Genomic DNA, 24,362 nt, shown 5'->3' on the forward strand with positions numbered 1-24,362 from the left:
GTCCCCTCCCTCTTGAACCCTCCCTCCCACTTCCCTTCCTACCCTATCCTTCCAGGTTGTCAGAGAGCGCCAGCTTTGGGTTCCCTGAATCATACATCAAATTCCCACTGGCTATCTATTTTACACTTGGTAATGTATATGTTTCAACGTTATTCTCTCAAATCATCCCACCCTCTCCTTCTCCCACTGAGTCCAAAAGCCTGTTCTTTATGTCTGTGTCTCCTCTGCTGCCCTGCACATAGGATTATTGGTACCATCTTTCTAGATTTCATATATATATATGCATTAATATGATATCTGTCTTTCTCTTTCTGACTTACTCTGCATAGTAGGCTCTAGGTTCATCAGTTAATTAGAACTGATTTAAACACATTCCTTTTTATACATGAGTAATATTCCATTGTGTATATGTACCACAACTTCCTTATCCATTCTTAATACTCCCCATTAAGACAAAATAATAAGAACTAGATATTTAGACAGGTGGAGTTTGAGACTACAGAATACTTCAGTGACCAAGCTCAGCTGTAAGTCGTAAATGCAGAGAGAGTGCTGAGGAGAGGTTAGAGGTAAAATTATACACTTGTGAGTCTCCCACACATGAGATACTTAATTCAACTTGTCAAAGGTTCATTCAGTATCTACAATGTGTGCCACGCTGCAGATACCAAAGTTAACACAGATCCAAACTGCCTAAAGTCTAAATCTGGATACTACAGAAGACACTCACTGGCATTACAAATCAAGCACAGAATACTCCAGAAGAAACAGATGTGCCAGACTAGGGGAAGCTGGCCAGTTGGAGAAAGGGAAGTGGAGACTTGGTAACAGCTGATCCTGCAGGAAAAGCTATAAATGAATGAGATCATCACAGGAAGATGAGAGATTAAAAAAAAAATGCCTGCATTCAGTCAACAAAAAAAGAAGAAAAGTAGACACAGTGGTCAAAGAAAAGCTAGGATGTGGAGGAAAAGCATATGCACATACATCATTAATCACTTCCCAGATGACAGCTGATCTTCCAGTCACATGTGGCCGATGGTCTTATAATCTCCAAAGTGCAGAAAAATGACTTCGTGCTTCTTTAAGCTCCAGAAAACAGCACTGCATATGATGTACAATACAAGTTGTACAGGTAACTATTTCCTCCCACTCAAGGTATAAGGTCACCTTCCCCTTCTGCCCTTTTCTGTAAGTACTTCTTATCCAAAAGTGGTGAGGAGAAGAAAGGAATGAGAAAGGTTCTTTGAATAGAAAGTAAGGTATGGGATTATTTTCCTAGAAGGCAGTTGTGGTGACGGTGCAGAGCAGGGCCAGAAAATGCTATCTATATGGAGGGGAATCATGCTAAGCTCAACATAATGCAGAATGGAAGGTTTCATCTTGTCTTGTTTACAAACATGAAAAAGCCTCAAAGCATATATACAGGTTAATGCCAATTCTTCACCTTAACAAATATAAAAGGGTAGCTCACAGAGAGTGAATTACTTTGTGTAATTTATTTGCTTGACTCTCTGTGATTCAGTGGAGATATAATACACAGAATTCAATAAATACAGCTAGTGGTAAATGCCATGAGGGTCACTAATAGGTTGTCCGTTCCTCCCAAGTATTCCAAAGCCAAGTATAATAAGCTGCCTAACTAACCATTCTGCTAAAATAAGTGTTTTTAATTCTTATTCTTCCTTCTTCCTCACAGCATCCTCCATAGCAGGAATTAAACCTTACGTAAGAAAATGACAGAAGAATTTAAGACATACGCTGACCTGCTAAAGTATATGCTGCATTTACTATCCTTGGGAGTTTCTGTTTGTACGTGGCTGCTTCTATCCATCATATACGGATGTGTGAACCATTATCCTAAAAGACAGGGACTAGAGCCCAGGAAGATCTCTATGGCATTTAATAACGATTTCTGTCTTAAAGGAATCTTAAAGAATTAATAATCTGATGATAATGGCTTAGGTTTAGGTCACCTTGAAATTGTAAAATCATTAGAAAATTAATACCCAATAAAATGAATATCTAAAGAATATCTAACAAAACGGCTTCCCAGGTGGCCAGTGGTAAAGAATCCACCTGCTAATACAGGAGCTGCGAGACATGTGGGTTCAACCCCTGGGTCTACTGTTCTGTTCTCATCACTGGTAGTGCACTTTATATTTTCACTATTTATCTGACCTTAACTCCATAAAGTTTCAAAGAAGATAGGCATTTTGTTGCCTGCTGCATTCCAAGTTCCTACAATGATCTCTTTCATGTGGAATGGCAGGATAAATCAAAATATGCTAAAATAGCAATTGGACATAATTTCCTGCATTATGCAGCAAAAAATTAACAAAGCTGGCTAGCATGGAGAGAAATGTATATGATCTTATATCATTGATTAAAGCGAAGATAAGCACAAATTTTGGAAAGCAAACCATCAACTCAGATTAAATTTTTTTTTTTAATACGTAACTTTTGACCTCATATATTAATTCCCAAGAATCTATTTTAAGTGCCAGCAACTCATCACAAAGTTTTACTCATCAGAGTTATAAAAAGTTATGAACAACACACATTCCTAATATATGGAGAATGGTAGATAAATAAGAATGTAACAAATAAATTTCATGTTTCATGACATAATAGATTCATAATACCATGGTAATAATAGAGGTATGATACAAAAAATTGTATGCATAAAATTTTTATTACATATGGACACACATATATATATACACACACAAGAAAAACAAAAAGAAAATTGGAAACTGACAAGTGTGCATAAAAATATAGATGATTACAGGTTATTTTTATCTTTCATTTTCCATATGCCTGTATTCTCTAAGTTCATTATCATAAACTTGAATGACACCTGTAAGTGGGAGGATAAGTTAGGATTAGAGACGAGTGCCTTTAAGAAAAACAAAAAGGAATATATGAAGTTAAAACCAAAAAACCCAATGTAAACACTAAATAATTCAGATTTGATTCATTTAAACTAACTTGTATTGTTATTATCTGTAAATATGATTAGTTTTAAAAGCACTTAATACAGTTTTGTTTAAAATTGAACAAATAAAGACATTTGTTCAGATTTGTGCTGTATGATTTGACTAAAATCTCTGGTTTTGGTAACTTCTGTGACCTGTATCCTAACATGATTCCATCCTATTAAAAGCATCAGAATGTGTCAGAGCAGTGCATGACCATCATTGCTTTCTCCCACCATACCAGAAGTGTGCTTGGAGAACAACCGCCACACAGAGGAAATTCACTATGAACGCCCTATTACTGGTAATAGGGATCACCAGGCTACATCATTATGTGAGAATATTCTATCTGCTGACTGATGTAATGTTAAGATGACAGAAACTACAGTTGTTTATCTTGTTCCTAGCACATGGAACTGCTCTCTAGTTACTAATAGCCTACTACTTTACAGCCTAGCAAGAAAAAACTTGAATACACACTAGAGGCCGCTAGTGACAAGTAAGTGAATTTTGCATGAAGGAAAAAACATGATCATAGCTGTACAAAGAACACTGCATTCTAAGTTTCTGAGTTTCAGCTGCCTTTTTAAATACTATGTGTCAAGTCAGAAAACACTTTTTCCTGGTTATAAATTTGTCGGTATTTTTTAATAAAGGAATACATCTTCAGAAATTTCATATTTTTTTAAAAAAAGACAAACCGAAGAAATTGTTTAAAAATTCTATGATTGCATTCTTAAGGCAAAACTGTGCTTTCAAATAATGAAACCCTTTTAAATATTACCAAAAAAAAAAAAACTATTCTCTTACTCCCATGGACTATACAGTGAAAGGAATTCTCCAGGTCAGAATACTGGAGTGGGTAGCCTTTCCCTTCTTCTAAGGAATCTTCCCAACCCAGGAATCGAACCCAGATCTCCTGCATTACAGGCAGATTCTTTACCAGCTAGGCCACAAGGGAAGCCCTCTCTCTTACTGATCCAAAACAAGACCCAGATCAGGTGAAGAAATCCCTATATCGTACAATGTAGTTTGTCTTGGTAATATTTCATTAAGAGGAACACTTTTTTAAAACAAAGGGTATCTTAAATTACCACCCACCTTCTGGAAAATTATTAATCATAAGCGTGGGATTTAAGAGAGTTTACAGACAAAAAGTGTATGCTAACATGAAGTCAGGGAAAATGCACAGAGTCCTCTGATTAACAGGTTTTTATAAAACTAAGGAAGTGTACACCACACACTTCTAAAATTTGGGAGGAATGTTATTAAATTTCTCTAAATACATGAGAAGTATTTCTATTACATACTCATGTTGTTCGGTCGCTAAGTCGTGTCCAACTATTTGCAATGTCATGGACTGTAGCATGACAGGCTTCCATGTCCTTCACTACATGACAGGTAACCATTTAGTTCACTGTCATTAAGAGCGGGAAGAATAAAAAATTATCTCGTAACTAGGGACAGCTGACATAACAATAAACAGTATGAGAGGTGCACTTGGAGTGGGAAGTATGAAGGAGATGGGTAGAGACCATTTGGCGGTTTACGGCATGATGGAGCCAAAGGAAGATGCTGTGGATGGAAATGCTTGGTCTGGTGTCTCTCTGCATTTGGCCACCCCACCCAAACTTACAGAAACTACCATGCTGTGAGTATGGCTGGACCCGGCCGCCTCCAGCAACAGAAGGGAGTCAGGTATCGACTCCTGCCACTTAGAGAAACAAGGGCATGGAGGCTATTCCCTTAATCGCCTCCGCATGATCCATCACGTGCTCAATGACATACACAAGGATGTACACAATCACACACACAAGTCAGGCAGTCACATAAGAAGCACCCAGTGCTGGGCTCACAGAGGTTGGCTGCAAGTCCTCTCTTGTTCGTAGAACACAAACTTTGCTGTGGATCTGTTTTCCCGTTTCCTGCTGACTTCTCAAGCCCAACTCCCCAAGCTTCCCACTCACTCTGTCAATTATGTTTACTGGGAGCTTTTTGTTGTCACTGTGTAAACTGGTCAGCTTTTTCTGTTTTTTACAACCAAGAATCCACAGACACAAAAAGTTTAAATAAGTTCCTAGCAACATTAACAGAAGAGCTTTTTATCAGTCTATAATTCTCCTTTTGAAAAAAAAAAAAAAAGTATGACTTTACTGGGTCAGAAATATGCTTTCATATTTAATCTGTGATAGAGAAATACATTATATTTTTAAGGAAATCATGCCTAATCATGGTTTAATAACTATTAAGTACAGAGTGAACTAGTTACTGAGGATGAGAGAAAGAAAAGGCCAGACAATAAGCATTCACTGGCTGGTTACAGGCTGGTGGAACATGCAAACAGGTGATTTCAATGTGTTTTGATAAATACTCTGATAAGATAAGGGAAGCACTGGATAAAGGACCATCCAGGAAGAACACTCAGCTGATGAATGGAGTAAGAGACTTCGGATAGACGTAAAGAATCTTCCTGCAATGTAGAAGACCTGGGATTGATCGCTGGGTTAGGAAGTTCCCTTGGGGAAGGGAATAGCTATCCTCTCCAGTATCTTTGCCTGGGAAACCCCCCAGACAGAGGCGCCTGGTGGGCTACAGCCCATGCGGTTGCAAAGAGTCAGACTCACCGAGCAACTAACACACTAACCTGGTAAAGAGGGCTTCCTGGGTGGCACTGGTGGTGAAGAATCCACCCGCCAACGCAGGAGACGTAAGAGGCTCAGGTTCGATCCCTGCATCAGGAAGATCCTTTGGAGGAGGAAATGGCAATCCAACCCACCATTCTTGCCTGGAGAATCCCGTGGACAGAGGAGCCTGACTGGCTATAGTCCATGGGGTCACAAACAGTTGGACTCGACTGAAGCAACTTAGTACAATCTGGTAAAATAAGAAATCTTGCCAACAAATATCTCTAGTTCATTCAGGTTTTTTTTTTTTTTTATAGTTTTCATAAATGAATCATATGTAATGTTCTGTTTTAAAAGTATCTTCATTTGATGTTAAGACTGATTCCTTGATATTTGAAAAAAATGTATTGAATATAGTTAATTTACAGTATTTGATTAGCTTCAGGTACACAGCAAACTGATTCAGATGCATGTTCTTTTTTTCTTTATTTTTTTATTAGTTGGAGGCTAATTACTTCACAACATTTCAGTGGGTTTTGTCATACATTGATATGAATCAGCCATAGATTTACACGTATTCCCCATCCCGATCCCCCCTGCCACCTCCCTCTCCACCCGATTCCTCTGGGTCTTCCCAGTGCACCAGGCCCAAGCACTTGTCTCAAGATGCATGTTCTTTTAAAAGTTATTTTCTATTATATGTTATTACAAGATACTGAAAATAGTTCCCCATGTTATACAGCAGGTCTTTGTTGGCTATTTTATATATAACGGTGTATACATTTTAATCCCATACTCCTAATTTATCCCTCCCCCTTGCTTTTCCCTTTGATAATCATAAATTTATTTTCTATGTCTATGAGTCTATTTCTGTTTTGCAAATAAGTTAATTTGCATCATTTTTTAAATTTCACAGATAACCAATATTTGATACTTGTCTTTCTCTGACTTATTTCACTCAGTATGATAATCTCTAGGCCCATCAGTGTTGCTGTGAATGGCATTATTTCATTATTTTTAAGGGCTGAGTAATATTCCATTGCATAGTTATACCACATCTTCTTTATCCATTCATCCGTCGATGGACACTTACTTTGCTTTCATGTCTTTGCTATTGTGAACACTGGGGTACTTATTGACATTTCAGTAGGCATTCTAAAGGTGTTTTAAATAACAGGCCGAGTTAAGATATCAATATTTAGATGACACAAATCTTAAATTATCATTGACAGAGTGTTAATACTTAAACAACTTCCTCTCTTCGTCCCTTCTCTAGCCCTAAGATGCACAGCCCAGGTGTCAGGCACCCTGACAAGGTATTCAGCGGAAATAGATGGACCCTGATATCCAAGATGCCATCACAGACTCTATGGACATGAGTTTGTGTAAACTCCGGGAGTTGGTGATGGACAGGGAGGCCTGGCGTGCTGTGGTTCATGGGGTCACAAAGAGTCGGACATGACTGAGCGACTGATCTGAACTGACTGAACTGATATCCAAGGTCAAAAATTAAGAGCTCACAGGTTTAAACCCCGTGCGGAGAGACACCACCTTCTCTGTTACAGTTCAAGCAGAAGCACTGCTCATCTCACTCAACAGAAGTGCTAACTGCAATTTGAAGTCAGAGTTTATAGTGCAGGTCAACATTTTTATTAATCATGATTTTTTATTCTAGCTCCTTTCAGTCTGGGCATTTACAGATTGCTCATTATTTAAGTTCTCTTCCTGACTTTCTCTAGGTCTCTTCTACTTCCTGAGGCAAGCAATATCCAAGAGTTACAGAATTATGATATAAATGTGTATGTGTATATATATACATGTACACATACATACATACACTGATTATTTTTTCTCATGGAGGTAAAATGTTTTCTTCTTGTAGTTTAGATGCCCTTTCTGAGATTCTTCAGCTTTCTCTTGAATTCTCTGGCTACAGAGGCAAAACTGAAGTTTTCAAGGAACACAACTCTTAGCAGCACAACTGAGGTTTGCAAGTGACAGCTCAGGGCTCATCCTGGTATAATTGCCACTTGGACAGTCTCCCACAGGCTCACTGACTGGCCCTGGCTCGCTGAGCCCCGGCCGACACCTTCCCATCAGTTAGCAACAGGAAGGCCGCAGCTAGCTGAGGTACAGTCCCATCAGCAGCCCAAGTTTCATGCCACATAATGAGGTGTCAACAAGTCATACGTGCCGTCTAGTTGTTGAAGGTATGTATTCCGGTTCTTCTTGGTCCAATCGACACAAAACCGAAATTTTAATAAGGAAAAATAACACGGGATGAATCAAGGTGCACTACGTGTCTGTATAAACATACATGCATGTTCACTCACTAAATGCAAATGAAAAACCAGATTCCATTATTTTTAAAATTATATATACATGCACTCCATTGTTTTTAAAAATTATATATATACACATATAATTATATATATGGTATCATGTGGTTATATAGTTTATATATACAATGTATAGTATATATTACATACATGTGGTATATATATGATTATTTATTACAAATGTACAACATATATGTAGTATTATGTGATTACTCTCAATTTTTACTTAACTCAGCAATCTAGTAATATATTGAACATAAGCAAAAAAAGTGATGAAACACGTGAGTTCTTCAGTAGTATTAACAAGTGCTAAAAATAAAAAAATTCAAGCTTTTTTAAGGAAAATTAATTGAGCCATGTGCTACTCAAAACTTTTGACAGATGATCCAGATTTCTCTGAAAAATCATCTGAAGGTAATTTATTTCTGAAGACGCCATCCACAGCACAGGAAAGGAAAAAGGTTTTGTCAGGAACATACTTTATGAAATAGAATAGCCATAAAGAACAATGCCTCTGATTAAATTTAGTTGTAAACTGACTTCCTGCAGCTGCTCAAAATGATCTCACTCTGAAAATTTATTTTGACTTCATGCATGATCTGACAAACACAGCATCTCTGCATACACATTTTCCCCCTCTTCCAATACTCCGAAATGATTCAGAGCCATGCATGGATAACTTTGGGATCTCTGATTTATAGCATTTGATAAACAGATTAAAAAATATTACTGACTAATTCAATCAATAATTCAAGATAAATATGTCCTCAGTTTGTTGTGTAGGGTTCTTTAATACCAAGACTTCTACTATAAATCTGCTTTTAAATATACTAATCATGTTTACCTTCCATCATTTGACTCAAAGATCCAATAATGTTGACAAGCTTACAGAGCTTAGTAATTGGACTGCACAAATACATTTTAATAAAAACTTGCCAAAGAAAATGACTAAATATTGCTTACAGTTAGGCTTATAGAACCAAGCAAAACCAAAGATCTTTGGTTTCTCTTAAGTAAAGTACATGTTTCCTTTCTATGCATGTTAAAGCACAGTACTTTTTCAACTATGTCATGAATACTTGAAAATAAATCCCAATCATGGAGAAAACTATAGTCACAGGTAAGATAAATCAATTGTCACACATATTGGAGGTTATTAAGATTGAGATGTATGTTCAGATACTTGACACCAAGTTATTCCACAATAGTTTTACATTTATTGTCTTATTCCATAAAAACCTACAATATTGACCAAGCTTCTACAGAATTTTCACTTGAGAGAAAATATAGGTCTTATTATATGAGTGTCTACTACTACTTACATAACCGCTAGGGTTGAAGTGACAACAATGACATTTTTGTTTGGTTCCAACTAAAAGAACTAACATTCCTCCCAAAGAAACAGCTGAAAAAATAAGAGATTGCCACTAAAAAGGCAATTCTTAAGAATCAAGTCCATCAATTGCATTATGTTGTTCAGTTGCTAAGTCAGGTCCAACACTTTGCGACCCCAAGGACTTCAGCATGCCAGGCTTCCCTGTCCTTCACTATCTCCCAGAGTTTGCTCACCTCCATTGAGTTGGTGATACCATCCAAACATCTCAAACCCTGTCGTCCCTTCTTCTCCTGCCCTCAATCTTTCCCAGCATCCGGGTCTTTTCCAATGAGTCAGCTCTTCGCATCAGGTGGCCAAAGTACTGGAGCTTCAGCATTAGTCCTTCTAATGAACATTCAGGGCTGATTTCCTTTAAGACGGACTGGTTTAATCTCCTTGCTGTGCAAAGGCCTCCCAAGAGTCTTCTCCAGCCCCACAATATGAAAGCATCAATACAAACAAAATAGTGGTGTATCTATATAATGGAGCCCCACCCAACAGTAAAAATATTCAAACTACACACAAGAAGATAAAAAGCATCTGACAGGGTAAAAACGTCAGACCAAAGAAGCAAACCCTGTAATACCATTCTTATGATATTCTAGAAGGCTGCAGGAGCCAGAGAGTAAGGGATCAACTGTCAAGGAAACAGGAAGGAAACCTGGGGGATGACAGACATTTTGACTGTGGTCATGAATACAACTGTTCACTGGTTCAAAACTAATTTAGCTCTATGTTTAAAATTAATTTTATTCTGTGAAATTATTCCTGAACAAAGCTGATTAAAAACAAAAAAGAATCACAGAAGCCAGACATCATATTCCATGATTCCAACCACAATATGATAAACTCTTACAAGCTTCCTAAGTGGTTGTACAATTACTGCACAGAGAATATTAACTATGAAAGACTATTTACAGCTCACATACTTATCCAATTATTCTATAATTCATCACACACCATAGCTTTGAAGGGCCACCCTCCATCCTCTTAACTCATCCAAGTCTTATATAATCAGCCCCAAGAGTGATACGTTTCCTCATCATGATTTCTCTGAGTTAATGCTAGAAGATAGATCTCTTCCTAAAAGGTCACATTTCAAGAAACTGCAGCCCATGAAATGAAATGACTTGCAACACATCTCATAGTGATAAAGTCACAGAATCAGATTCTGAATGCTGACCTAACTAATGAGTCCATGCATACTCTCACTAAACAATTCCCAACCTGGACACCAGGGCTACCTACCTGAAAAGAGAGGGACTAACAGCACAAAATTGCTACTGTTCCTCAAGTACGAATTAGAATACAGTGTAACCTAACACATTCCAGAAGTAAGCTGGACACACTACTGCTCATCACTTCAGACCAAAAAACAGAAAATGTTTTGAGATATAAGCTATGGCTGGTTTATGCATGCAAATAATATTAAAATATATTCTTATATTTACATATATTCTCAAAGTTTCTTCTCTAGCACCAAGATACTTCCAATAGCTGATACTGTACCTTAAAAATCCCTGGCTGTTAAAAAAAAAAAAATTAGTCTTTGTGACATTTCTGCCAAAATATCAAAGAAAAATCATTAATTCAATAAATCCTTGGATGCTCATTAGTGTACTGGGTATTACAAGGCACATAAAGAAGATTAATTATGATCACCACCTTCCAGGAGTTCACCACCTAACGAGGGAGATAAGATACATCTACATACAGCTAAATCACAAGATAAAATGGGAAAGTAAATAATTACCAAGTATTATGCAAAGTTACAGGACAAGAGATCACCAGAAATTTACAACCTAGTAAAAGGCATGTCTTTACAGCTCTAAATCAAGGTAATATGTTAAGGTAACACTGTAACTTAAAAGTATCCCCATGGCATAAGAGATGTCCAGGCCTGCCAGGCAGGGGAGCCCTCATGGGGCAGACAGCATTTCAGCTGGACAGTTTTCCTACAAAAAAAGCTAGCATGTGCTATGAGTGAGTGAGTGAATGAAGTCGCTCAGTCGTGTCCGACTCTTTGCGACCCCATGGACTATAGCCTATCAGGCTCCTCTGTCCATGGGATTTTCCAGGCAAGAGTACTGGAGTGGGTTGCCATTTCCTTCTCCAGGGATCTTCCCAATCCAGGGATTGAACCCGGTCTCCCACATTGTAGGCAGACGCTTTTACCGTCTGAGCCACCAGGGAAGCATATGCAAAGGCCCTATAAATTCTGACCAGTAAGAATGGACAGCCAGACAGTGGGAATGGATTGTGGGTGGTACCAACGTGTACAAGCTGAAGATCAGCCTGAGAAAGGGCCTGGACTCAGGCAGTGGGGAGAAAGGGTTTGGGAGAAGACAAGGCAGGAAACGGCGTGGCTGACAAGATCAGCAAAAGCCAAACACTGATTCTCAGGGAGTAGAAGCTGGGTGCCAGTGGTAAAGACGACGACCTAGGGGAGGAAATGGCAACCCACTCTAGTGTTCTTGTCTGGAGTATCCCATGGACAGAGGAGCCTGGCAGGCTACAGCCCATGAGGCTGCAAAGAGTCAGAAATGACTGAAGGGACTTGGCATGCACACATATTTATAAGCCTATCCAAATGTCTAACTATTAAAGGTATTCAATAAATGCTTAAACAAATGAATGAATCACAAGTTAAAAGCTACATTTTCTGTTTAAGTCAGTTTACCTTAACTAGATTCTAACAGAATAAAGTTTATAATTGCTTGCTGCTGCTGCTAAGTCGCTTCAGTCATGTCCGACTCTGTGTGACCCCATAGACGGCAGCCCACTAGGCTCCTCTGTCCCTGGGATTCTGCCTTTAAAGGCATTATTTTTTTTACATGATCAATATAAACTATATCTCCCATATAGTCACACTACTTATGTTGTACCATAGATTTTGTCTCTGTATAGCTCTTATTTTCTCTTCTACTTGATTCCATAACTCTCTTCATCTCTTAAAGTAATTAGTGTGACTGTAATTCTCCTATAAGCACCTCCAGTAATGTTTCTTCAATTTTTTTTTCAGATTCAGAGAGCTGAGGAATCTTCATCCCAAAAAATGTCCATCTACTAAAAATTCAATGTATTATGACTTTATTTTATGAAACCCAAAAGTAGAAAAAAAAATCCAACATTCCCTAGGTCAGGCAGTAGTTTCCTTTGAGGGCAGGTTGGCAATAGTGGGGACCACGAGGAAGGCAGCCCCGTGCTGGGACACTACTCTGGCTGGTCTCAGTGCTGTTTACATTACTGTGCCCTCCTGCGTGGAAATTCACGGAGTCTTATCATTATACTTGTACATTTCTCTGTGTGTCTGTACGCTTGTTTTTAATATTCATTATGTGCTTCCCAGGTGGCACTAGCGGTAAAGGCAGGGGACGTTAAGAGATGTGGGTTCCATCCCTGGGTGGGGAAGATCCCGTGGAAAAGGAAACGGCAACCCACTCCAGTGTTCTTGCCTGGAGAATCCCATGGACAGAGGAGCCTGGCAGGCTACAGTCTACGGGGGTCGCAAAGGGTCAGACACAACTGAAGCAACCGAGCACCCAAGCACACACAGGGTGGGCAATGCTGGCAATTACAGCCACAGCTGACTGCTTTTCAGACCCTGGTTAGAAACTGGCTGCAGCAGCAACTGTTCTCTGAGAGTATTGTTAAAGGCGTAAAAAAGGAGTAACTGGGGTGTGGGAGGAGAGCGCTGGGGGTACGGGGAGAGCATGGCCCTCCCATCGTCACTATCATTTACCAGTACAAGTGAACAATAACCGTGCAAGGGTCTTCAAAGTGGACGATTTATATGAGCATAACCCTCCCATCGTCACTATCATTTACTAGTACAAGTGAACAATAACTGTGCAATATTCTTCAATGTGGACAATTACACTTTTCTGATCTAATACAGTGTCAACAGAATCACCAATACAAAAATGAAACAAACCTCCAATGCCTATCAATGATGAGCAAGAAGAAAACCTGCTCCACAAAATCTTTCTAGCGAATCCTACCCTGCTTCTCTTGTATTTTCCCCCCTCATCCCCGGGTCCTGTGACTATTCTGACCACGGGGCCAGGCTTCACCATCTGGATTCTGACCAGGATCCTACCTACTTGAGAGAAGACAGGAGGCAGACGCTGTGAGGCTGCCAAAGGACTTTCCTTCCCACAGACCACTACCAGTACATACATGCGAGGCTGGAGTCAGTATCAGGCTGCAGCTTTAGAACTAGAAGTATCAGTCCACACATCTTACCCAAACTTACTACTCCACATTTCCAAAAACAGGCTGAGGGAAACAGTCAGATAAGAGTACAGGAGTCTCACTGTAGGAAGACCGAGTCTTCATAAAATCCCTTCCTCTTTCATCTCAAGTCTACAACCACTGCTCAGACCCAGCTATCACTGGCAGCGCCCATTCTGGGTCTCCCTGACTGATCTCCACCCTCCTCAGTCTGATATACAGACTGAACACACCCCCAAATCAGAACCTATCAGCTCTCAGAGTAGAGGCAATGTCGTTACCCAAAATACGCAGGCCATCAGTCAAAGTTACTCAGAACCTTAGGGAACAGAGAATAGAACAACTGTAACTAAACATTCATTAACAAATATTTTTCGAGTATCTAATACTCTCAGGCAATTTTCTAGGCAAAAGGGAATTTATATTCATTGAGGTTACATTCACCTGAACAAGAAAAATTAAGTCATATTTTCTGAAGTCCAATGGCAGAGCTCAATTTAACTCTTTGCTATGTAGGAAGACCTAACAGGTAATTTTTATTTTCTTCTTTCTGTTTCTCCCAACTCACTAACACACACTCAAATCATCACGCATTGCTTTCAACAATAAACAAAAACATTTAGGGCTTATTTAAAAGAAAAACACCTTGTAAATGGAGAGAAGTAACCTTCAAAGTTGACACAAAGACAAATCTTTGGGAAAGATGCAGAAGGCTGAATGCATTCAGTACAGGATCAGATGTGAGGTTACCACTGAATTTCCCTCAGTGCCACCCTTCTGCAAACCCTGCTCCTCTGCTACTGTCTACATCAGTCTTCCTTCTTTCCATTCCTAATGTGTAAAGATCCCACTTTCTCTCCAATTAAAGATGATTCCCTACATATTCATGTTTTACTGCATAATTATAAGGTATTACATTGTAGATTAGGACACTGAATAAATAAAAATCAAGAAAAAGCGAAGAAGTGGTCCACATCCCTAACTTGGCTTTCCAAAACTCATGAAAATTTCTTCTCTTTCCATTGTAAAGCCTTTCTGTTAAAAATACAGCTAATAAGAACCATGTTTAGTCACCTATGTCCAATTAGTTTAACAGGTTAGGGTTTGGATTTAATGAGATTTATTCCAAGGCTTTAATTCCCACATGAAGCAGTTAGCCTCACTCATGTCCCTTGAAGGACTTCACCCTCACCCCTGCCAACCATGCCCCTAAGCTTCAGACTGTGCACCACGGCAAACACGTTATTATAACTCGGAAATCAATACCAAGTACATTTTCTTCTTAAACATCTTCACATACGGACACATAATGTTAGGTAAATCATATAAATCTTGGAAGAGTTCCCTAAGGTTACTTATAAATGTGTTCAGAAGAACTAGAAATGATTATTTTGAAATTTGGGCAAAAATAATGGCACTCATTCCCACATTGGTGGTGTGTGTTACTTTCAAACGAGAGTAAATATGTTGGATATTATCTGTCTTACTAGTGTCCAGCTCAATCCAATTAATCAGTACAGAAATCTATGTTGTTTCAAAATATTCTAGATGGTTCTTATGATCAAGGAAGACTTAAAAAGTACTGTCAATTCGTTTCACAGCCCTGCTTCATACAATTATATTCATAAGCTACACACATCATTAGAGAAATGGCACTCAGTACCAGACTGCTGGTTAGCAAGGAGGCTACAGGTAAGAAACAAAAAGCGCCTACTCAAATCTTGCTCTCATGGCCATTATGCTCCTCATTGCAATAACTGGCCAGACACTTCTTATAACACATACTTGAGTATTTTTTCACATCCTGCCCATGTCAGGTCGTAGGAAATATAGTCAAAGGAATTCATAAAGTTTAAAAATAAAGAAGCACAAGTCTATTCTCTATGTCTGTTTCTCCACTGTTGCCCTGTAAATAAATTCTTCAGTACCATTTTTCTAGATTCTGTATATATGTGTTAGAATACGGTATTTATCTTTCTCTTTCTGACTCACTTCACTCTGTATAATAGGTTCTAGGTTCATCCACCTACTAGAACTGACTCAAATGCATTCCTTTTTATGGCTGAGTAATATTCCATTGTGTATATATATCAGGACTTCTTTATCCATTCCTCTATAGATGAACATGTAGGTTGCTTCCATGTTCTAGCTATTGTAAATAGTGCTGCAGTGAACAAGAGGATACATGTGGCTCTTTCAATTTTGGTTTCCTCAGGGTACATGCCTAGGAGTGGGATTGCTGGGTCATATGGTGGTTTTATCCCTAGTTTTTTAAGGAATCTCCATACCGTCTTCCATATGTAAAACAGACAGCCAACGGGAATTTGCATATGGCTCAGGAAACTCAAACAGAGGCTCTGTATCCACCTAGAGGGGTGGGATGGGGAGGGAGATGGGAGGGAGGGTCAGAGGGAGGGGATACACGTATACCTATGGCTGATTCATTCTGAGGTTTGACAGAAAACAGCAAAATGCTGTAAGCAATTATCCTTCAACAAAGAATAATTTTTCTAAAAAGTACAAACTTCTAGTTATGAGATAAGTCCTGGGGGTGTGAAAATGTACAGCATTGTGACAACAGTTAACAATGCAGCATTACATGTTTGAAAACTGTTGAAAATAAATCTTAAAAGTTCTTATCAAAAAAAATAAATAAATAAGCACAACATGTTAAGAATTTAAATTGCTTCCTAGGCTGTCGCTATGGCTGTATTTTTTGATTAGACATCTACACATGTCCAATCCCAAAGAAAACATGCCTTCCTTCTATAAGCAACCATGTGCTTTCAAAAAGCATCTCCATTAGAAATGTGAAGTAAAAATTTTGATGTCATAAAGACGTATTTTACATCATTTCAAAATATGTGTATTTAATTCATACCTATGATATGCTGCATCATAATACTTTGATTTTTTACAGCAAGGAGGTGATTTCTCAAACTGTAAATATTTTAGTACATTTGGTAACATATGATAGAAGTGGAACTAAATTTCATAGCTAGTCTACTTATATCTAGACTATAAATTGTCTTTGCGAAGAGGATGAACTAGATGCATGTTGGCAGTGAGCTAGATTTAAATTGGGCTTTCATCAAACATATTTTCACATCTAAAAATAGCTCACCATGTCTATAAATAGCTCACCATGCCAAGATCAGGAAAACCAGAGTGTACAGGTAACAAATCATTAAGAAATAAAATTATTTCTCTCTTAAAAGTGCATGTGAGCACAGCTCAGAACTAAGTTAAATTATACTGAGTTTTGTTCAATACTATTATAAAAATCTTGCACCTGCTACAACAGGATACATATTTTATATAAGATCAATTTATATTCCTTTAAACTATTTGAATAAAAACTCAAATTACCATTATTTTAGTCAATACCCAAAGTCCTCACATGTACTGATATTTTATAATGTTATTTTAAAAGACTTCTGAAATAGAATTTTTTTAAGAGGAGTATGATTGGCCTATTGCTATTAACAGGTACCACTCAAAGCAAAGACTGATACAACATGGTTAAGCAGCTTATGCTCTCTCTGAGGTGGTTTCTGTAAGAATCTGAAGGAAAATGAACGATCACCATTTACTAAGAAGAAAATAAAACAAGCTCAGAAGCAGAAGTGATGTAACAGACATGGCTGAAGGAAAGCTCACCTCTCCCTCTCTCCTTCTGTGATGTCATATAAGCGGTTGGCACCTCCATCGGCACAGGCTCTTAAAAGAGCTTCAAAGAGAAAAAACAAAAAACCTTTCAATATGGGAAGCTCAGAGCAGCATCTTTCACATGATGAATGTTAAAACACTCAGACACACACACAGTCACGCTTCCCTCCTGGGATCATTTCACATTCAGCCAACAATGTTGCTGGAACTAAAAACCATCCTACCCGTACCACACACACAAATGAGACAGACTCGCTTAAGACAGAGTGCATTTACTTTTTCCATCTTTTCCAATTCCTCCTGTTAAATAAAGAGGAAGACTGTATATGATGTCTTCAGCAACCCTTAGGACATAGCTTATAACTTTCCTCCTTAATTTTATGAGTTTTTATAGAAAGTTTCTATTTACAGCAGATTTTAAGAGTTTCCATAGGTGGTAGCTCAGTCAGTAAGGAATCTGCCTGCAGTGCAGGAGACCTGGGTTCAATCCCTGGGTCAGGAAGATCCTCTGGAAAAGTAAGTGGCAACCCACTCTGGTATCCTTGCCTGGAAAATCCTATGGAAAGAAGAACCTGGCAGGCTACAGTCCATGGGGCTGCAAAGAGTTGGGCATGACTGAGCGACTTTCACTTTCAAGGGTTTCCATATTTTATTGTGATCCAGAAGGTTCCTCTTGAAAATAAATCAAAAGCATAACACCATAAGTTTACTCTAAAATATGAAGTAACTAATAATCTAGATATGTGTGACTGTAAAAATAGAGAAGGTGTTACAAAATTGACTGAAACTTGGAAAAATCCTAAGATATCAAATAAGGCAAAAAAGCCCAGCTGCCTCTTAACTGGGGCTTTTTATCACTTGCCTTCTGATGCTATTTCTGTGATATCACCCTAGGATTTGAAGTTGCTGGTCAATCATTCCTTGAAATTTTTTTGAATCCATGATCTACTATTTCTGTTGTGACTTCTCTAATATCTAACTTTCCTAGAAATGTCAGTCTTAGCATCATTTGCCACCTTTATTCTTTTTTACTAAAAAAATCCTTTACCTAATAGTTTCAAATCAAACTTTTAATTTTAAATCCTGGGTGATTTAAGAGTGAGTGCTGAGATGTCAAAGATTCTAATTCCTCACCCTGAACAAACCAAAGTCTTGTTTCTGTCCCCTCAAAGCTGTTAAAACCAATCACAAGGCCATAAAAATAAGCAAAGAGCATGGACACCAGCAGTTTCAGAAGAAACAAACTATAGTTGGCCCTCCGGATCCAAAGGTTTCTAATATACAGACCACTCTTGGATCTGTGAAAGTGAAATCCGTGGATGCAGAAGGCCAACTGTATTCCTTTACTGCACCATTTCACATAAGCGTCTGTGGATTTTGGTATCTCAGGGGATCCAGCCTCTCACAGAAATGAAGAGACAGCTGTATTTTTTAGAGCTACTTCTTCATTTTATTGCACTAATGAGATCACCTTCCCATTCTGCAAATTTAGCTATACACTTAAAAGAGTGTTTATATTCAGTAATATCTACCTCCAGATTTGTAGGTGTTCAGTGACAGGTGGGGTGAAAGGATAACGAACTGATCGTATTGGCATGGTAAAGATCCCAGTGAATTTTCTGCTAATCCATGATATACCTAAGATAGTTTTCTGGGTCCTACGTTACACCAGAAATAAAACAGAGACCAAGTTGTGGGGAAAAAAGATATTTTTTTTGCTTCAGCTTCTTCATCTGTAAATTGTAATAGTATCACCTTCAACAGAGTTATTAAGCAATTAATGACAATAGTGATATATTGTGCTCATCACAGTACTGGAGCATAGTAAGCATTCAACAAACATTAGTCCTCCTCCTCCACTCCTGTTAGAATGGAAATAAACACTAAAAAGGCACTGTGTTCCTAGAAAAGTCTAACGTTCTTAAAAAGTGCAAAACAAAAATAAGAGTTTTTACAAACATATCTAAGAGAGACGTATCATTTTACCAATTAACCAACAACACATATTTCCCTTTAAAGAATGGGACTGAAATTCAAGTTATACCATAAACATAACTTGCAGAACATCATAAAATATTCTGTACATTTCCTAAATACCAAAAACTAAAATTTCAAAGACATCAAAAGCTAAATGGAGAAAGAATCTCACATATAAAAGACTCAGCCAAACAAATGAACAGGGAGATGGAAAATACTGATAAATAGAAACAGATGGTAAACTATCAGTAATTACCCTCAGAGTATATAAAACATTTCTCTGTAAACAAAATTAACACATCTATGGGATCTTTTTATGTAAAAATTGATTCACTGAAGTAAAATGAAAATATAAAAGTAGTGGCCAAGGATTGTCAAACAGTGACTTGTCAAGTTATTGCACTATATTATTTTGCAAAGATCAGTTGAATTTAACATTTATACCTACTATGTGGTGGGCCCTGAACAGAACGGAAAGATGAATAACAGAAAGAACTAGCTCTCCAGACTCTCACTTTTGCGGAAAAAGGAGAAACAGAATTGCTATATGCATTGCTCTGTAGACGCTGATGAGGGCCATGACAGAAGGAACACAACGCAACGCAACAACAGGGAGAGGAGAGGTTAATTTCAGTGGACAAATCTGTCACACTGCTGATCATTAACTCCTGTTCAGTTAAAAATGAGTGTTACTTTCACAATCCAAAATTGTTTTCCCATACCTATTATTTCTCATACCCTGATTTAAATTGGTATTTTTAGAGCAGTTTATTAAAAGAGAAACACCTAAATCAGAGGAAGTAAATTTGTACATATCTATTCCTATTTTAAGGGCTTCCCAGGTGGCTCAATGGTAGAGAATCTGCCTGACAATGCAGGAGACGACAATTAGATCCTGGGGTTGAGAAGATCCCCTGGAGAAGAAAATGGCAACCCACTCCAGTATTCTTGCCTGGGAAATCCCATGGACAGAGGAACCTGGTGGGCTACAGTCTGCAGGGTCATGCAAAGAATCAGACACAACTGAGAGACTAAACAAACAAACAAAATTCCTGCTTTAAATGGCTTCATAAAATCTGTGGACCACTCTTTCATTACCTAGAAGCTGGGATTGGGATACAAACCATCTGTATGAAAAAATAAGTTCCAGTACCTCCTAAAGCTATTTTATTTTGTGTGAATAAAGTTCATCAAAAAAGATACTTAACCACTTTTAAATCTCACTTTTAAATCTAATTAAAGTATTTTCCATATACTTAAATAAAACAGCATTTGGAAAATAAAGTTTCAAGCATGCATTACATAATGTTGGCAGGAATTCATTGATAGCAACTTGAAAACCGAGTAAACAAATATCACTATTAATGAAAGTGACCAACTTAAAAAAAAAATCAGTAAAGAACTAAAAAAAGTAAAGGACATTCTCAAATAAGATGTTTTTGATAAATCATGAGTCAGCCTTAAATATATACTCACTCCATCATCATTTAAATTATTCCAAGCTTTAATGAATAGAAGTTACTGCATGAGTTATTCTTAATGTAAAATTTTTATTGGCTTATACAGCAAAATTTTTGCAGATTTATCAAATACTACAACTTCAATGGTTGAATAGTTATTTACTATGCATCAGTCTGATATGAGCTGAAGACTAACATACATTAAAATCTCTACATCAACTTTATATATTGGTACTACCAATAAGCATATTAAATACATCTTTAACATTTTTTTTTAACCTGGCATAATATAAATTACTGTTACTGACAAATAGTGAAGAGTTCGACTCACAATCAGAGGCTAATCGATTATTTCATTAATTTCTATCAAATAAAGTTGGACATAAATAATTTGATTTTCTGAAAAGCAGACTATTAAATTGGTTTCAAGTATTAAGATGGAATAAAAAACAAACTAAAATGAAAGAAATATTTTTCAGTCTTAGTCATCTGAAAGATATCCAGTCTAGATTAGCTACTTATTAGTCTTACGACTGAGCTACTCCCAAGTGCACTGATTCTAATGCAAAATAAAGAGTATTATATATATTTTACCAAACACAAAATTTTTCAGGAACTGGAGAGACAACAAAGATAAAATGAGAAGGAAGTAACATGGGGAAACAAATTGTCTTACATGCTGTTGGTAAAATTATAATCTTGAGAGAGTTTGGCAAATGTATAAAAATTTAAATGTGCATGACCTTTGATCCAGAAATTCTATGTAGTCTCTATACAACTTGCCCAAATTCACAAGGACATATAGACAAAGACAATCACTGTGATATTATGTGTAATCCTGAAAAAACTGCAAGCAAACTTAAATATCATCCGTTGAATATTGGTAAAACATATCAAGACCCTTGTATAGAACCATGTTTTTTTTTTAAAGTAGCCCATATGTATTTATATGGTACTTCTGCAGAAGACAGGGTTAAGATAAAGATTTATATTTTGCATAACTAATTTTCATCAAGGTAACCCCACTCTTGCCCTCTCTAGCTAAGTGGCATTAAATCTCACCCAGATTTGGCAACATGGCTCAGTCCATGATGGTATATGCCCTGCCCAGAGAGACTGATTCCGGGACAGAGATGTGAGCCAATCAAAGGCAATGAACCCTAAGGAGACCTCCCAGGTTCTCTTCTGCTGTCACCCCGAGGGACTGGATGGGAGCTTGGCTCTGTGGTGGACTATCACGTCAGCACAGAGAACAGAGCCAATACACGCAGGCAAAGCTGAGAAACAAGAGCGCTGCCTGGGTCCCTGTAGTTCCAGCAATAGCCTACTGACTGCATGAGCTAATAAACTCCCTTTTATTGGCTAGCCAGTTTGAGCTGGGTTCTCTGTCATTCGAAACTGAAGGCTCCGTAATTAATCCAAATATTAATTTCTACTTCAAAGACACAGAATCTTCCTATCAGTTGGAGAATACTACCTTATTACATCTCAAGTCTGTACTGGATCAAGGTCTTAAGAGGAAGTATATATTTTTGTAGGTAGCTTGCTTATTATTCGTTCATACTCTCACTTGCAAAGCCTCAACTATGATCCAAATTAGTCAGTTCATGGTTAATAGATGGAGTACCATGCTTTCCCTATTGAGAGGTTATTTCATGGGGTAAAACTTTCATTCAAAGCCTTTCATGGAAATCCGTGCTCTCTGAAAGAGAGAGCAACAATTTACTTCATTCACAGGAGTACCAAAATGCATAATTAATTGCTGTTTAGGTAACTCACTCGTAGTTTTAGATGAAAGGTTTAATTTACAGTATATTTATGTGCAATTATTAAAAGAGCTCACATTATTTGTAATATCCCACAAATAGTGAGTGGAACACTCTTTAAATTTTAGTCAAGTCAGTAACACAGAATTATCCTTATTTCAAATAAAAAGCAAATGGTATTTATACTGAGAATCTCCATGCAGAGTGCTGTGCTAGTCCTAATGGGCTGGTTCATGCCATGTAATGAAATTTTTTTATTATCTTTAAGTAAATGCTGCTGTGTAAATTCTATTATCCTTTCTCTCTGCCACCTTCTGCCTCCTCCTCTCCTAGTTATGTGCTATGGAGATAAAGTATGACATTTAGTTATCTTTGATGCTATTTATAAAGTCTATAATCAGGTACCTCTTTAACACTTAGTGACACCAAATATCTCATTACTAAGAAATCTTAATAACAGCCAAACATCAAACTGTTTATCCTAAAGTGGCACAGGGAAATTTTTCTCAAAGATGAGTAAAGCTCATAAAGTATAAAAACTACAAAGAGGGAAGTGGTGCAGAAAAACAGGGTATTGTAAATGAAGCCAGCATATGCAGGTCTGTCCAAAGGTAAGTTGTTGGGAATGATTAAGTGTGAGTACCTTCTCCATCATTAAATTTCTACTAAAGACTGGCCATTCTGTAAGGACAAGACAGCAAATATGCACACTCAATCTACAGGAAATAAGGAAATATAACAGACCTTTGTCGGTATTGGTTAAAATACAGGGTTGCTCAACCTTGCTACTAAGGCTGTGCCATGCAGCTTGTGGGATCTTAGTTCCCTGACCAGGGACTGAACCCGTGCCCTTGGCAGTGAGAGCCCCAAGTCCTAACTACTGGACTGCAGGGAATTCCCGGTGCCTTTGCTGTGAGGGGTTGTCCAGTACACTGTAAGATACTCAGCAGTGTCTGTGGCCTTACCCACTAGACACCAGCAGTACCCGGGCTGTGACAAACAAAATCCACAGACAATGAAAAATATCCCTGAGCCGGCAAAATGCACTCCCAATGCCCAAACTGGAGGGCCACTTATAATTTTTCAGGCTGCCCAGGATCCCATCACATCCAGCTGTAAGGCAGACTGCTCATCACTACTCTTAAAAATTTCAACTTAAAACAAGACTATCACCCAGAAGCTACATTCAACCTAGGTACCAATGTCAGGAGAATTAACAAAGCAACTTATGTCCTAGCTCAATTGCCTTCCAATCTATCCCAGAGGCAAACTATGCAATAGTTTACCATCTTATCCTCTCTTTTAGACTCTGAATCTTCAGTAAGACCTCTTCCACCAACTGTACATGTATTACTACCTAAGCTATTCTAGGCAATCTTCTAGCAAAAATCCATACCTACTCTATTTCTGCCTCCAATTCATTTGAGACTTCATTACTAAATTATTTGCCCCTGGTGATAACAGTCAGGTCCTTCTGACTGTGTGCTGGGTGGCTCGCTTCATCCCCCGTGTCAGATGAGAAACCAACATCAGAGATATAACTGCAGAGAGTGAGCGTGAAAAATGACAACTCCTATTAGCTCAGTTCATTTTGTAACACTGGTAAAGTGGCAGGGACAAAATAAGGAGATGTGGCAGATTTCTACGAATGAGCAAAAATAATTAAGCACCTAGAACTACCAAGAAGAGCTGGAATAAGAGAACAGTAATGAGGGCGGCTGGTTCACCCGGCGAAAGTAAAGGCTTTTAAACAAAAATTGACGCAGATGTGTTACCTAATGGAAGAAGACCCACGATATGGAGCAATCCTCCCTCCTCTGTCTGTTCATTTAGCACCAGAATTCCTCCCCCTCTCCTTTTTTAATGGATCAGTGGTATTAGACCTCAGAACTTATACCAAGACATATTTCAACTGAGAGATTTATTTCTGCATCAATAGTG

The 24,362-nt window shown here is 38.0% G+C and overlaps 1 protein-coding gene across 4 annotated transcripts in view; it reads right to left on the bottom strand.

Moving 5' to 3' along the window:
* The window catches only part of TPK1 (thiamin pyrophosphokinase 1), a 358,776-nt gene that overhangs the window by 206,211 nt on the left and 128,203 nt on the right, over nt 1–24,362 (bottom strand). For all 4 annotated transcript variants that reach the window (XM_043871993.1, XM_043871994.1, XM_043871991.1 and 1 more), the window contains exon 4: nt 17,210–17,279. In XM_043871993.1, the coding sequence (XP_043727928.1) occupies nt 17,210–17,279 (70 nt within the window). The remainder of the gene's footprint in view (nt 1–17,209; nt 17,280–24,362) is intronic.

Source organism: Cervus elaphus, chromosome 18 (assembly GCF_910594005.1).
Source record: "Cervus elaphus chromosome 18, mCerEla1.1, whole genome shotgun sequence".
NCBI classification, from domain to species: domain Eukaryota; kingdom Metazoa; phylum Chordata; class Mammalia; order Artiodactyla; family Cervidae; genus Cervus; species Cervus elaphus.